The sequence below is a fragment of the Protopterus annectens genome, chromosome 7.part0 (assembly GCF_019279795.1).
Source record: "Protopterus annectens isolate FY-2018-M chromosome 7.part0, PAN1.0, whole genome shotgun sequence".
In the NCBI taxonomy this organism is placed as follows: Eukaryota; Metazoa; Chordata; order Ceratodontiformes; family Protopteridae; genus Protopterus; species Protopterus annectens.
In genome coordinates, this window is record NC_056739.1 from 986,696,035 (window position 1) to 986,713,107 (window position 17,073).

At 38.8% G+C, this 17,073-nt stretch overlaps 1 protein-coding gene across 1 annotated transcript in view; it reads left to right on the forward strand.

The window, feature by feature from the left end:
- CD276 (CD276 molecule) overlaps positions 1–14,386 on the forward strand; it is an 842,378-nt gene extending 827,992 nt beyond the window's left edge. The window contains exon 4 of the mRNA XM_044076361.1: positions 14,220–14,386. Coding sequence (XP_043932296.1) covers positions 14,220–14,386 — 167 coding nt within the window. The remainder of the gene's footprint in view (positions 1–14,219) is intronic.
- The last annotated feature ends 2,687 nt before the right edge of the window (positions 14,387–17,073 follow it).

Consider the following 17,073-nt stretch of genomic DNA (forward strand, 5'->3'; position numbering starts at 1 on the left):
CATTATTTACTTTCCTGGACCCCTGTCTAGCAGGGCGACTGACGTGATCCCTGGGGTGAATTTCCTTTCTCCCATCCAATCATCAAGGTTCCTCTTGAAGAGGTCCAAAGAGGCACTCTGCTTGACATGTATGGGCAATCTATTCCAGAGTCTGGGGAGTCTGTGGGTCAGGAACCTATCCCTCCAACATGTTTTGTTTATTGTGATGACAAGGTTTAGATCCCTGGAGCGTGTAGCTCTGAGGGATTGGGATTTCTTTAAGTGTAGCATGTCCAACAGCTCTGGGTTTGACATGGCCTTGTATGTTAAGCAGAGATCGCCTCTGAGTAGACGATATGACAGAGTATAGCTGGAGTTTTTAAAGCGGTCAGCGTGGGGCATCTGCTTTAGGCCTGTGATTCTTTTAGTGAGGTATTTCTGAGGCCTTTCCAGTTGTTGCAGATGTCTTGAGAGGTACATACCAAATGGGGCATTGTATTCTATAATGGGTCTAATGAGGGATGAGTACAGTGGGACAATGACCTCCTTTTTTCTGGATGAAAAGCCCTTCGTGATGAGGTGTGCTACATAGAAGGATTTCCTGACTGTTGTGGCGATGTGGTTATCGAAGGTGAGACCACTGTCCACCTGTGTCCCTAAGTCTCTTATCACACTTTCTGTGTTTAGTGTACTGCCACCTATATGGTAATTCATGGATACATGTTTTTTCCCAAAGGGGATAACAATACATTTATTGGCATTGAGCTTGAGCCCATGGCTCTGGCACCAAGCATCTGTTTCTGTAAGGCCCTTTTGTAGAGTATCCACATCATTTGGGGATTCAATAATGGCTCCCAGTTTGCAGTCATCTGCAAACTTTGTTAGCCAGAGTCCCTTAGTGTTGACCTGTACTTCAGAGAAGTAGATGCCAAACAAGCCCCAGGACTGAACCCTGAGGTACTCCACTTGTCACTTGTCTGGAGCTGGATTTGGAGTCGGCTACTTTTACAGTGTGGGTTCTATCAGTAAGCCATTTAGCAACCCATTGGGTGACATAGGGATTTATGCCCAACTTAGTAAGTTTATCTATGATTCCAGAGTGGGGGATGGTGTCAAAGGCCTTGGCAAGGTCTAGATAGGCTGTGTGGACCACCTTACCCTTGTCCATGGGGTACTCTCATGGAATCAATATTTTTAAATAAAACCCTGAAAATTAATTCTCATCTGAGATATTTAATATTTTTTACTTATCCTGCTTCAAATATTTTAGGATTCTTGGTTCAACTAATCCTAACAAAATTCAAAGCTTTTTTGAAAGTAGTTTCATCAGAAAAATTATATCAGAAATTGTACAACAGCAATATAATTTAAGGAATGAAGATAGACCAGAGTGTTCAAAATATGTGAAACTTTCTAATTCTAAAGTGTATTACAGTTAAAGAAGTAATATTCCTAAAGTATTTTTAAATTTAAACAATAAAATTAGCAGTAAATCTAATTTACTTGAATATACACGCATACTGCATCAAGAATGTACTCGTATGGTAGTGAGTTTTATAAACATGTATATATTGCAAGAACATTTGTTGAATCCTGGTGTAAAACTCTCTCCAGCTAGTAAACCACCAAGTTTTTACTTGAATTGTTTCCTTCCCTGTTTTCTGAGCTAGTTCAGATCAGTTTAAACCATATATTGAAAATAGTTATAACTAACTTGTAGATTTTGAGTTGTATCTCTGTTGTGTTACATGTCTGACTTTGGAGACACTCTTTCTAGGTTTACCCTGTGAAGGAATTTCTGGCTTAATGGAACATGGTTAACAAATCTGAGTAAATGAATGAATTAAAAAAAAAAAAAGCAAAAGCAAATGGCCCTCTGTATATCTTATCAGTTTACTGCTGTAAAGTGTGTGTGTGCATGCATGCGTGTCTAGTGCCAAATTTTTGATGTGAAATTCAATGCGCACAATGTAGTATACATGTAGAGCATTAATTTTTTTTCACTGGAAAAAAAATTTTCACACATAAGTCGCCACCCCAAAAAGCAGTTTTATTGTGAGGCATCCCTGAGTAGAGTAATTGCTGATTCAAAAGCACTGGCATGTGTATATTCATTCATATACCAGTGTCTGTGATGTCCCGTTATTACAAAAACAATTTTCAGTTTTACTTGTGTTTCTGTAGGTCATGCTGCCAATAGCAGGAGCTGTAACATCTTAAGCAGAGAGTTCAGCAGCCACTTCCAGTGAGTGCGTGTTCTAGTAATAAGCCAAAGTGCTAGTCCTGACTGCAAGTCTTCTCTTCTTTGGTAATGGAAGAATGCATACAAACAGTTTCCTCCTTGTATTGTCTGCATTAGATTTGTTAATTTGGAGTGTGCATAGAACATTGGCAAGGCTAAGGAACCACCTACCCAGTAAAAATTATAGGTGGTGATCATACCTCTTAGAGCAAGAAATCTGGACAAAGACATAAAAAAGGGGGAGGCAAAGGCCCAGAAATAGAGACAGGTTTTAAATATTACTCTTACAAACTTAGAAAACTGATAGAATAACAGGTTTTGCACTAGCATGAGATTTACAAAGGATATGAAGTCTAAAACTCAAATGTCTGTTATTTTTCTCTCTCCGGTCTTGAATGATTTGCCAACAATTTCTCAGAGAACCACATTTTTTGGAGAGAGAGACCAAAAGTATGAGGCAAAAATCTGGCCATTCCTTAAAAATCTGGACAACTGAGAGTTATGTTGTTGATGCCTTCCTTCCACTGTGTTTTGAATTCTAAAATATTTTATGACCAAGATATCAAAGTGGTTCCAGAAATGTCAAAAAGTGTTGGGACTCTTACTAAGGTTGTTTTTTGTGTTTTGTGTTGAGGGTGTCTGTGAATATTAGAATAACCCCACTCCATTTCTGGCATATCACTCTGTGTAGACTTGAATGTGTAAACAGTATTACTGTGTTCAAGAAATTCAAAGGACAATATCTACTTCATCAGTAGGGCAAAGTGACCTGTTTCAGGATATTGAAGTCAACCCAAGCCTCTGAACTTGCTTCCAAATTATCTGGTGTGAATGACATGAGCAGCCCTTTTGTCTTATTTTAAGATACACTACTCTTTATGATATTTATGGTGCCATTTTTGAAATTAAGGAAATCCTTTGTAGGGTGAGTGTTTGCTTGGGTGTGGCTGGTCCCACAGATCTTGCACATGTTAAACATGTTATATGCAGTCCTGGGTTTAGATGACAGCCACCTGGCATTCTGAACATTGGCGCTAGATGATGGTTACTGTTGAATTTGACACCCTAACCCCATTTGCAAACATGGGGGTTGGGGGGGTTATGGATAAATGGATGGAAGCCGTACATGACTGCTAATATCCTAAGTGGTCACCAACTCTGAATGAGGCATATGTTATATACTTGTCTACACTGCTCTGTTTGTACGGTGGAAACAGTCCATCTGCTACAATAAATGCATGCTTGCAAACAATACAGAAAGGCTTTTCATTGTTGATATTAATATCATGTTCTGCTGCTGCATAATCTGTGAAGGAGAAAAATAAATTTAGTGAGCATTTCTGGATGTAGATTTGTAACATTATGAAAAACACAAATGGTTACCAGATGCTTCTTCCTTTGAATTCCATGCACATTTTCTTAAGGCCTTACTGTCACTTGTCTGGTCAGGATAAAACAGATGAACATTCATAGGTCCTTTTCAAGCACCCTTATTACACACAAAACACATCAGAAATTAGGCTTTGTAACTTCAACTTAAATAAATTTATAAACAGACTGACTACCACACTCATATATGTTGACACTCTGGCTGTTCTCTCAAAATGGCACTGTTGCCTGCACGTGCTCAGTATTTATATGCATGTGCTGCATCTGGAAATGCTCTTTAAAGGTACATACACACACTCTAATCTATAGCCTCCCTCTTTGAGAAGTAGTCCTTATACAAAATGACAGTATTCAATAACATGCAATTTACAGAAATGATCTTTTGACATGCAGTTATGCAGAACTAATTATTTAACATGCAGTCATACAAAATTGGACACATATAAAACAATTATGTCCAAGTTGCTCTGTATTTTACACTAGGTCTGGAAGTACAACCTGATCATGTAACATAAAAGTCAGAATTGGATTTAGCAATGGAGACTGTCTTCAAGGAATGTTGAACTTTGAGGACAGCTGGGACATCATCAGGAACGGGAATGGATACAGCAACATGTTCATTACGAACATTGTCAGGGTTGCTCTGAAATCTAGAGTCCGTATCACAGGTACGATGCTGTGATTTCATTTCTGGTACAGGAAGACGATGTCTGCAGTTTCTCCTGTACTCTATACCCTCAGATTCCACTAAGTAGGATCTTGGCTTGGCACATATACCTCTCACTTGACCAGTTCGATCAAAGTCTTTTGCCATTTGTATCCTCACCATCTCTCCTTTTAACGGACAAAGAAATCTGCTCGTTTGATCATAGCTGGACTTCTGAGAAGAATGCTTCTTAAAAAGTTGGGCTTTGACTGCTCTGTTGTTTTTAGCATTAGTCACCAACAATCTAGAACTGATAGGCAAGGTTGATAGATAGAAGTCTCTGAGCAGGCGAGCCAAGTAGATTGTCATGGGTATATTTCTGAGATTAAGTAACACTTTGACCTCTCCAGTAATTGCTTTGCACTCTGTAATGCACTGTTCATCAAGGTAATTTGACTGAGGATATTCAGGACTGCTAGAAACATGAATAAAGTTCCACTCATTAGTTTACCAGTCAATTGTTTCAGAGATTTGCTGAGAACCTTTGTCAGAAATAACTTTGTGTGGACTACCATGGACTGAGAAATGACATTTCTTCATAGTAATAACAGCACTGGACGTTAGGTTAGGTAGCAAATGGATTTCAAACCAGTTCAAATAAGAGTCTACCAACACTAAGTAATGTTGACTGTTCCACTCAAGTATGTCAGTTGCTACTGTTGACCATGGTAGTTCAGGAATTTGGCTCAGCTGAAGTGGCTCTTTTTGCAAATGCGGCTTAGTACTGTAGCACACTGAACAAGAAGAAAGAACTTTACAATGTCTTTTGCTAGAGAAGGCCAAAATACTAGTCCTGTCACCCTTCTTTTGGTAGAATCGGAACCTGGGTGGCCACAATGCAAAATCTAAATGTATTCACATTGTAAGGAAGTAGGAACAACAACTTTTGAGGTTTGAAAATAATACCATCTTCCATCAGCATCTCATCTCCATATGGAAAGTAATGTACTTCTGGTGGTACACAGGATTGCTTTGACGGCCATCCTACATTGATGAAGTGGTTGAGCTTTTGCAAAATTTGATCAGTCTTTGTATGTTTTCTTAGCTTACGCACTTCCATGACATCAAAGTCAAAACTGTCTGCATCAAGCAGTTCCGTGGTATTTCTGGGTAATTTGGATAAGGTGTCAGCTAGATAAAGAAGTTTACCCTTTGTATGGACCATTTTGAAATTGTACTTTTACAATTTGAGCATCATTCTTTGTAGTCTTGCTGTAGTGAAATGCATAGGCTTCTTTAAAATAGTAACTAGAGGTTGATGGTCAGTTTCTATCTGGATTGCTCAGCCATAAATGTAATCATGGAACTTTGAACATAGGTTCATAGGTGTGTACTAGGCTAATGGCCCTGGAGCCTTTACAAGCCTAGCCCGTAGAAGTGCCCTGGCATTGTGCCGCCCGATGTTAGTTCCCAGTGCATCTATCAAGTATAGCCATTGGAGTGATCCCCGGGGTGAACTTTCTATTACCCATCCACTCATCAAGATTTCTCTTGAAGAGGGTCAGCAAAGGTGCTCTGCTTGACAGGTATGGGAAGTCTATTCCAGAGCATGGGCAGTCTCTAGGTGAGGAACCTGTCCCTCCAGCATGTTCTGTTGATTGTGATAATGAAGTTGACGTCTCTGGAGTGTGCGGTACGGAGGGATTTGGATTTCTTTAGATGTAGCATTTCTATCAGAGCTGGGTCAGACATGGCTTTGTAAGTCAAGCAGAGATCGCCTCTAATCTAAGTAGGCGATAGGAGACAGAGAATAGCTAGTGTCTTTTGAGCCTGTCCGTGTAGGACATGTGTTTAATGCCTAGGATCCTCCTCATGAAGTACTTCTGTGGCCTCTACAGCTGTTGCAGGTGTCTAGTGAGGTACATGCCAAATGTGGCATTATACTCGATGATTGGTCTAATGAGGGAAGAGTAGAGAGAGATGATGACCTCTTTCTACCTGGATGCAAAGCCCTTGGTAATGAGGTATGCCACATAGAAGGACTTTCTGACCACAGTGGCAATGTGGTGGTCAAAGGAGAGGTTGCTGTCAACCTGCATCCCCAGATCTCTTATAATGCCTTCAGTGTTCAGTGGGCTGCCATCAATATGGTAATTAGTGGGAAATTAGTTTTTACCATAGGGGATGACTACGCATTTTTTGGCATTAAGCTTAAGGCCATGGTTTCAACACCAGCCATTGGTCTCAGTGAGGCCTTTCTGTAGGATGTCTGCATCACTTGGAGAGTTAATAATGGCTCCCAGCTTGCAGTCGTCTGCGAACGTGTTCAGCCAGAGTCCCTTTGTTTTGGCCTGGACTTCTGAGAAGTATGTGCCGAACAGGAGAGGACCCAGGACCGATCTCTATGGACTCCATTCGTGACTGGTCGGCAGTCTGACTTGGAGTCCACTACTTTCACACTGTGTGTTCTATCTGTGAGCCAATTTGGAACCCACCTAGTGATATAGGGGTTGATGCCTAGTTTGCTGAGTTTATCAATAATTCCCGAATGAGGAATGATATCAAAGTCTTTGGCCAGATCGAAGTAGACTGTATGCACTGCCTTACCTTCATCCACAGCCCTGGTGACTGACTCAAAGAAGTCAACCAGGTTGAGTAGGCATGATCTCCCTTTCACAAAGCCAAATTGCATGGGGGTCTAGAGTTTGGAGATTTCGTATATCTTTAACTATGTCCTTGATGATGCGCTCCATAGCTTTACATGTCAGACTCGTCAGGCTAATGGGGTTATAATTCCAAGGGTCTGTAGTCACTCCCCCTTTATGGAGAGGGATGACTGTAGCAATGTGCCATTTGGTAGGCACAAAGCCTGAAGTGAGGCTGTGACTGAACAGGGCACACAGATGTGCTGTCAGTTCACTTTGTAGTTCATGTAGAACACAGCCAGGGATATTATTGGGTCTCATAGAAGCTGTATTCTTGGCATTGGACAATGCAGCTTTAACCTGTTCTGCATTAATGCTGGGTGCCTGGCATTCTTCCGGTGTTGTGATTGGTCCTTTAGAGGGGGAGAGAGGGGTGAAGTTGGCACTGAATCTGTTTGCCAGTATGCTGACAATATGTGTTGGCTCAGTATAGGAGGTACCATTGTGCAGTAACTCCGAGCAAATCTGGCTATCGCCATGGAGGTTCTTGATATAACTGTAGAAAACTTTGTGATTTATTTTAGTGTCTGCCACAATTCTGCCTTCATAGCTGGCTTTGGAGGATTTAATGCGGGACCTCAACTTTTTGTTGAGGCTAATAAGGGAGTTTTTCCAGTCTTGGGACTTCACCTTTTTCTGCAACTGTTTCTTCCTTCTGTTGTAGAGTTTATTAATGGCAGGGGACCACCAGATTGGCTTCTTTTTTTGGAGGAGAGCATCTTGGTTCTGTTGGGTATGGCTAGTTCCATGCATTTATGTACATATTCGTACAGTGCATTGGTGTATGATTTGGCAGTCATGTAGCTATTTTCCATTGGCATGGGGTTCTGTGAAGTTAGCCACCTCTGTTTTTAGGAGCCCCAAGTCAGCTTTGGAGAAGTTTTTCATGCTGGTTACCTTTGCTGGGGGTGTGGGTGAGATGTGGATTTCCATGTTGATTAGTTTATGGTCAGATCTGACTAGGGTGGGATTGACTATTGGTGTAGAGCAACGTTTGCCCATGTTAATAATAACCAGGTCAAGCATGTTGCTTCCCCTAGTGGGGGTCAGAATGAGCTGGTTCAGGGCACTAGAATTGATGAATTCTAGGAAGCATTGCGCCAGTGTATTGGTGCTTGAGTAGTTTTCCCAGTTGATGGGAGGGGTAGTTGAAGTCTCCTAGTATGAGAGTGTTTCGTTGGACCTTGATAGATTCCAAGGTGCTTAGGAACACAGAGTGAGAGTCTAGGGACATGGTTGAGGACCTATAGCAGGCTATGACCTGGATCACCATCTTACCCAATTTTATTGTACCTGAAGTATCTCAGATGTGTTATGCTGGGCTACTAGTCTAGAGGTGTGCATATCCTTTATGAATATGGAGACACCACCACCTTTGGAACTGATTTAATATCACATGTTCAATCATCAGTTAGACGAATGTGACAGTTGCCGACACAAATGGATGGAAATCAGAACACCGACCAACCAAAATAGCGAACAGAGCATTTCAGCAATGTCGACTTTGCTGAAATGCTCACATCTGCCCAAATCTACCAACACTGCAAGGGAGCAAGCCCCCCCCCTGCACCCCCCACACCCCCTACTTATATATACAAACTCCGAGATCACACTACAGTGAGGGTAAGGGTAAATTTCCCCACCCTCACTTTAGTGCAATCTGCACCGCAGTGTTGGAGCTGGCAACAGTGGTCATTCGCTCTTGTCAGCTTCGACATTGTGGTGAGCACCCTACCGGTTTTGCTAAGTGGTTTTTGCACATATTCTGTTCGTCTAAAAGATGAACGAACATGATAGTAAACCTTTGGAGCTACGGTCCATGTGAACACAATTGCCAAAAGTTCCTTCTCAATTTGAGCATACTGCAACTCAATTTGGGTAAGAGTTCTAGATACATAGGTAACAGGTCTGCCCTCTTGAAGAATATCTGCACCAAGACTGAACTTTGAAGCATCACAGGAAAGAACTGGTTTGTGGACATCATAGTATCTTGATGTAGAAGGGTCAGCAATTTGCTCTTTGAGGTTATCAAATGCTCTCTGTAGTGTTCTAACTATGACCATGCAATATTTTTGATTGTCAGGTCTCTCAAAGTGCTGATAACTCACTAAAGTCAGGGATAAATTTGCCCAAATAGTTAACCATACAAAGAAAATGCTGTAGAGCTTGGACATTGTCTGGAGTTGGCATCTCAAGAATGGCTGCTTGCTTAGAAGGATCTGGTCATAAGCCTGTACTGGTAAATAAATGACCTACATAAGTAACTTCTGGTAGTCTGAATTTGCACTTCAGAGGATCAAGTTTTACATTTACTTCACATACTCTTTCTAGACCTTTCCTGAGGTTTCTGTTATGCTCTGCTTCACCATTATCTCCAAGTAGTAAATCATCAACTGTTATTGCACATGGGTAGCTTGAAATAATTTGCTCCATTGCATGCTGAAAGACTTCACTGGCAGAATTTATACCAAAAGGCATCCTGAGGAATCTGTATCTACCAAATGGGGTACTGAATGTAGTCAGTAGTGAAGATTTGATGTCAAGCATCACTTGCCAAAATGAACTCTGCAATTAAGACAGAAAAAACAGCGGCATTTGGCATGAGGGTTGCAATATCCTTAACTGTATGCATGGGTTGATAAGGTCTTTTTAATGCCTTGTTCAAATCTCTTGGGTCAATGCATATTCTGATCTCATCTGAATTTTTCTAATGAGCAGCTACCACAGAAGACAACCGCTCATTTGGTTCTGTGACTGGACAAATCACATCTTGCTGCACCATTTTTTATAACTTGACCTTGACTTTGCCGTGCATAGCTATTGGAAGTCGTCTTGCTGGTCTCACCACTGGACTGACCTCTGGGTCTACTTTCATGGAGTACACAACTGGAAGTTGGCCTAACTTTTCGAAAACATCAGCATACTCTGGCAAAATAGTATCAGTAAAGCTGGAACTGGGACATGTGCTTACATGATGTACTTCTCTGGTAAAAGAAAGCAGTTTCATTCTCAAACTGTCTCTTAGACCTAATAATGTTTGCACGGGTCTTTGGACTACATAAAATGACAGGCTGTAACTTTTCCCAGCCGAATAGCATGAAAGCATTACGGAGCCTTCGGTTTGAATCACTTCACCTCCATAAACAACAAGCTTTGCACAACTGAGCAAATTAAGTTGCTCACTAGCTCTCACTCTAACAAATGTTTCTGGTGACATTACCTTACACTGAACCAGTGTTTACTTTGAGCTCTGTGGGTTTAACATTGATTGGGACAGTACAAAATACTTTGTTCTTTGCCAATCAGTCTACTGCATTAATCACTGACCACTGATACACCATCTACATAGAAAGCAGGGTTACGGCTCTCTATATGATCAGCTTGCTTTTTTTCAGTGACCTGTCTTAACTGAATGAGGCTTGCTTGATATACAAAACTTTTGAAAATGGTTCAATTTTTCACATTTGTGGCATTGCTGACCAAATGCTAAGCACTTCTCTCTTTTAGACTCATGGTTGCCACAACATTTACGACAGTTAACAATGGGACTTGACTTAGGTTTTGCTGATTCACTCTTATACTGTACTGAGCATGCCGTTTTGACTGAACTAGTCTTGGAACTTACTAGAAAGCTCCGGGGACTCCCTGCCACACCTACAGGGGTTGTTGCAGCCATGTACTTAGGCCTGTTTCTGCTTGCCATGTGTTGCATTGTCTACATTAGCTCAAGAAGCTGTTGAAACCATGCTTTTATCACTTGCAAGCATACTTTTGTGGCTTTCTGTGAGCTCATGGATTTGACAAGTCACTATGGCTTTGCTTAACGTTAACTCACTGTCACGAAGCAAAATCTTTCTCACTGCAGCACTATTAACACCACACACAAGCCTGTTCTTTATTAATTCATCTTTCAATTCACCAAATCTGCACGTTTTAGCTTTGTTTCTCAAGTCAATGATATAAACTGAAAAAGTTTCACCTGACTTTTGGTCTCTTGTGTAAAATAAGTGCCTCTCTAATGTAACATTTGTCTGGGAGTTGCACATTTCTCTAAATTTGCATTTTAAGCACTCGGGGTCTTCCCTTGATTCAGCCGGTACCACAGTATGATCGTTTGCCCCCTCTCCTGCATATACTTGTGGTGCATACACAAATGAACGCTGTCTTTCAATAGCTTTTGACCCAGCTAAGTTAAGCAAAATGAACGCCCTTGTACGTGTATCTTTGTCAGAAAAACCTACTTGTATGAAAATATATTCCTGCTTGAATACTCTCCAATTCTCTGCTATATTATGATCAAACACAAGTGGTCTGGAAAATACCGCTACCCTATCAACAAACAGTAGTGAAGGTATTTGAAATTATGTATGAACATACACACAAATATATATGCAAGAATTTTATGCCAGTACTTCTAATTGTGCCCAGTAGCACAACAAACTCTTTGAAATAACTGCACTTTGCCCAGTTAATTTCCGTAGCACAAGAACACACTGAAATCACTGCACTTTATGAAACCACTCCTTATCAGTGTAAGAAATACTTCAAAATGAATGCACTTTGCAAATAAACTGTGTACAGCACAAGAACCTTTCAAAATGGCTGTACTTTGTAAAAAAACTCTGCACAGTGTAAGAAACACGCTGAAATAGCATCTTTCTGCAAATAAATGCACACAGCACATAAACATTTCAAAATGTCTGTACATTGCACAGAGCAAAATCTTTGAAATAATTGCACCATTATAAAGCACACCCTCTGCAGACACTTTGCACACTCTTGAAATACTCCAAACAACCTGAATTATGCTTTTAATGGCTTCAGTCAATGCAAAATAGTAGTTTATGCCCAAACACTGTCTATTAAAAAACATGCAGTCGCCTTGCTCTTTAAGCTTATTTTGCCCTTTTATTATACTTGTTATGCCCTTTTGATCTCTTATCATTGCTCATTATACTTTTCTTGTGCTCATTTTACTTTAAACATGCTTGTTATGCAAACCAAAGATAATTCTGAGCCCCATATAAATAGATTTGCTAGTTTAATCAAATATTGGGGTTTCAAACATTTGTTTAATTAATAATGTGGTTTGTGCTTTTTGTTTGCTTAATAATACATCTTTGTGCTACTTGTTTGATTAATAATGTGTTTTGTCCCTTATAAATGCGCCATTTCATTTTCTTTGCCAAGTAAATCCTTTGTGCAGTTTTCTTTACCTTTAGCTCATTTCTGGCCATTTCAGGTTTGTCTGTGCTCCGTTTCACTCAAACTGCTTAGTCTGCCTTCACCTTCAACTCTGCATCTCATGGATCAAATAAGTAGCTCTTCTAATCCCGGTTCTGACACCATACTGTTCGTCTGGTCAGGATAAAACAGACAAATATTTGTAGGTTTTGCTCAAGCGGCTTTATTACACACAAACACATCAGAAATGAGGCTTTGCAACTTAAACCTAAATAAACTTATAAACAGACTGACTACCACACACTTACATGTTAACACTCTGGCTGTTGTCTCAAAATGGCACTGCTGCCTGCACGTGCTCTGTATTTATATGCACGTGCAGCATCTGGAAATGTTTATTGAAGGTACATACACAAGCTCTGATCTACACTTACCATTAGGGAGAAGTGTTTTGGCTTTTGCAGATATGCTAGGTAGGACCTTCGTCACTATTTTACATCACTGTAATTAGCAGCCTTAGCTACATACATCTCGGGTGCTACATAATCCAATCCATATTTATGTGCAGTGGACCTTTTCAACTTCTCACCAATTGTAGTTTTTATTTTAATGCATCTATTCTTCTATTTTTCAGGTAATGTTTTAGTACAGTACCAGTATTTATAGCAGCATATAGAACATTCTGGATTATACAAGTAGCCATCTTCACTGAATAATTGTTGACCTTTCTGTAACTGACATGACTGCTGTCACAGCAGGGTAACATACGGACTTAATATTTCCATTTCTGATACCTTTCAATTTTCACAGTGTGCATGGCCCACTCATGCAGATGTGTGGTACTCTATTATTAATATATAATTATATTACAATGGCATTGTAGTACGGCTGATTTGGTCGGTAGGTTGTATGGATATTTCATTTTCAGAATAAGCAGAAGAATGCACATGAACAATGCAGTGGTGTTTTGCAACGTGGGCAACAAAATGGTAAACATTTAGATGTGCTGCTTTGGCATGTTTAAATAATGTTTAGCTTGGTAAAAATTACATTTTATGCACCACTTGTTGCAGCTGTGTGTTTTCTACTATCTATGCCTACTGCTGTGCAAGACAGCCTGTTGCTTAGGCATGGCCGAGATTAGAATATTGAGGCAAAAATACTCAATTCCTTCATATTTAGACTTTTCTGTTTAAATGTTACTTGATTATACAATCTGCTTTTTCTACATTATTCATGTGGTATTCATTTTTTCATGATATGCATGTTTGATTTTTATAACATAAATAATTTTTATCTGGTAGACTGAAATGTCACTGCTCAAAATCACTGTTTGCTGTAAAAATATGTAGCAGAAACACTGGTATGCCCTTAAGTGGTCATTTGCATATATCCAGTGGGCTCCCACTGCAAAAGGTTTATGGTACCAAACAGTGAAGACTCTAGCTTAGCCAGGTCTTGGAATGTTTAATGAATGGTTTGTCTTTGACCTTTTTACCCTTTGGTTTGGAAATGTTATATGAACTCACCATGTGATACAGAATTTTTGGCTTTACTGTATCTAGTCCCAGTGTAGGCAGCTGTATCTCGAAAGGAAAGGAAAATGTTAGTTGCGGTGAAAGAAGACATTGTTTTTTATCATCAAGAGAAAGTCACATTCAGAATGATGAATGAATGAGAAGCTGCAATAGAAAGACACATGCCTCATAGTCAGTCAGAAGTTTTACATAAAAATCGGGTAAGGATGATTTTTGGTGCCATAGCACTCATCAGATTGTGCATGACACACTGCTGTTTAGCTGAGGAAATTGTCCTAGTTTCAGTACAATGGTGTGCCTAAATAAGATGACAATGCATTCTTGTGTTTTCCTCTATGCGAAAACTTTTCCCTGGGAAAACATTGCTTCACTGTCTACTCCTATTAATGTATAGTGGTGGTGTTTACGTTTAGTAAAGCTTGTTCTGCTTTTCAAAAACGTTAGTATCTTTCCTTAAGTATTCTGTTTCTGTTGTTAATTGTGCATTGATTACATTAATTTTTGACATGAGTTTTTTTTGTCTATTTCCTCTGCAGGTCAACACCTGGGCTTTCCAGCCATTGCCGTATGGGTGTCATTAGGACTTGCTGTCTGCCTTGTTGTGCTTCTCATAGCACTAGCTTATGTTTGCTATAAGAAAATCAAGGAAAGCTGTCAAAAAGAAAAAGAAGGTATGGTAATCCAAGATGTAAAGCAGATTTGAATCTGTCTCATCGTTGTGTTTTACCTTTGTGGCTCATCCTAACCCAGTCTCTCTCAGTATATTACAACTTAGTTTTGTGGAGTCCCTGTTTCAGTAGCACACTGTGAGATTGCCTTCTTGTTTACGTAGTTGCTTTTGTGATAATGAACTAGGTACACTAATTCTACAGTCCATTTTGCAGCTGAGATCCAGACTGTGACATTAAATAAAGAGCTCATTGTGGAAGAAGCATGACTTCCATTGTTATAGGAAAAGTGCAGTCTGGGTCTGAACTGTCTGCAAACGTAAACAGCTAAAGTTAACTTTGTGTATGTGTCTACCTGTTTGAACTAATATTCATTATCCCCTGGAGAGCACTCTGCTTTGGCTTGTAAGCAGCCCCCCCCCACTCACACTCATCTTCCATTTCTCTTTTATTCCCTTCTGTTACCAAATAGTATCATAACTGATCAAATACAGTGTGTTTGTTAATTTAAACTGAGACCACAGTAGCCTACTGATACAAGGTTATCCTGCTCTTCCTCCTGAGAAATGGTTAAGAAATGATGTACAGCTTTAGAGCAGTCCTTGGTACGTTCTGATTGTTTCTTAAACACAGACTTGTCTTTGTTTGGATCTTGGCTCATCCTGCTCCTTTCCCCCTCCCTGCCCCATATCCCATCCACTCCCCCAATACCTGTAATTTAAACTTATAACCAGAAGAAAGGCAGGTGCCAAATGTTCACTAATAACCAAAAAGAAAGCACCTAAATCCAGGAACTGTGACACGAACAGTTTAATCACAAGAATAATGCTGAAAATTCACAACACATTTTCGTCCTTGACTTCATCAGATAATATCACTCTGGTGAACTCACCTTAAATATGTTAAACTAATTACAAATGGCCAATGACAAAACTGATCTAATCAAATAATTAAAAAGACAATTAAAACACACACACATATATATATATATCTATATATATATATATATATATATATATATATATATATATATATATATATATATATAAATTTGTAAATTTGTAATATTTACTAACACCACGGTGAAAATCATACCCAATAAATAAATATAAATATAAATAACTACATAAATATGTATAATATATATATAAATATGTATAAATAATTTATATACCATTTCTAAAATCATGACACATTGTACTAAAAAAACATATATATTATACATTTAAAATATACCCAGAATGGTAAAACAATACTATAATTTGGCAGACCTCAATTTTAAAACTGGCTTAAGTGAAATCATGTCATTAAGACCTGGTGTTCTATTGGCTTCTAATACAATTTGCCAGAATAATTCTCTATATTCTACTAATGTTGTCCAATTCCCACCTCAAGGGTCCACTGACACACTTTCTAACACAAAAAATCTAAATGTTGCTGATTTACACACACTAGTGTGTTTATACAATGCATTGTTTTCTTTTTTAGTCCTAATGTCATACAAATGCTCGTAGATTCTTTGCTTTAGCATTCTTTCACTTTTCCCTATGTAAAATGAGTCGCATTTTGTACAGGTAGCTAACTATATAATACCCTTAGTGTTACAATTAACAAATGTTCCTAAAGTTAATTTCCTTTGTCTACTTGGTAAATATAGTGATTGTCCAACAGTGAGGTGTGTACAGTAACTACACCTTCCACATTTAAATAACCCTACTTTCGTCTTAGTAGCATTTTCAAACATTCTTTCATTTGTCCCTCTTTCTAAAATGTTCTTAATATTAGTACCCCTCCTGTAAATACATTTTAATTCTTTATCAAAAATGCAGTGTAAGTCAGATAGTCTATAAAAATTATTCCATTCTCTAGTAATAATTCTTTTAACTAATCCTGACTGCCCATCATAGGTTGTAGTAATGCCGGATTCATATTCTACCCCACTATTTTCATTATTGGACTCTTGTCTAACACAGGTTCCACTCTTGCCTAAAATAGGTGCAAACTTGCCTCTTTTTTCACTAGTAACCTCACTGCATATTTGGTCAAAAAGTTCACTCGGGTAGCCCCTATTTAAAAATAAACTTTTCAAAACTCCACACTCAGTATTATAAGTAGTGTCATCAGAGGTCATTCTACTAAGACGAACTAGTTGACCTTTCATTACACTTCTCTTTTGATAGGGTGGATGTGAACTAGTGAAGTGTAAATATGAGTTTGAAAAAGTCTCTTTTCTGTAAATTTTGGACCTAAAACCTTCCTTGGTTTTGGTAATACTGACATCCAAGTAATTTAACATTTGGGTATCATATTTTAAAAAATCAGTCGTACCATTTAAAAATTCAATAAATAAGGTAAAAATCATCTTTACCATTCCATAAAAAACATAAATCGTCTAATTTCATTTTCACTAACACTATAAGTTCCAACCCTCTTCCCCAACAATCTAGGCTTGGGGTAATGTGTTTTGTTTTTATACTCATTCACATCTCTTTCTATTTTTCCTAATTTCCTGTTTTGCACATCTAAGCATTTACTTTCTATATCCTTGAGCAACTTATAATATTTATTCTTATGCTCCTCTACAGTAAAAAGCAAATCCTGAGTAATGTCTTTGTTAAGATGTTCAACTTGGTTAAACCTTTTTTCTTCTTAGAAAGTTGGATAAAACATTATTTTCTGAAGATTTGGTTTTTGCTACTTTAGATGTGGTTGATTTATTTAC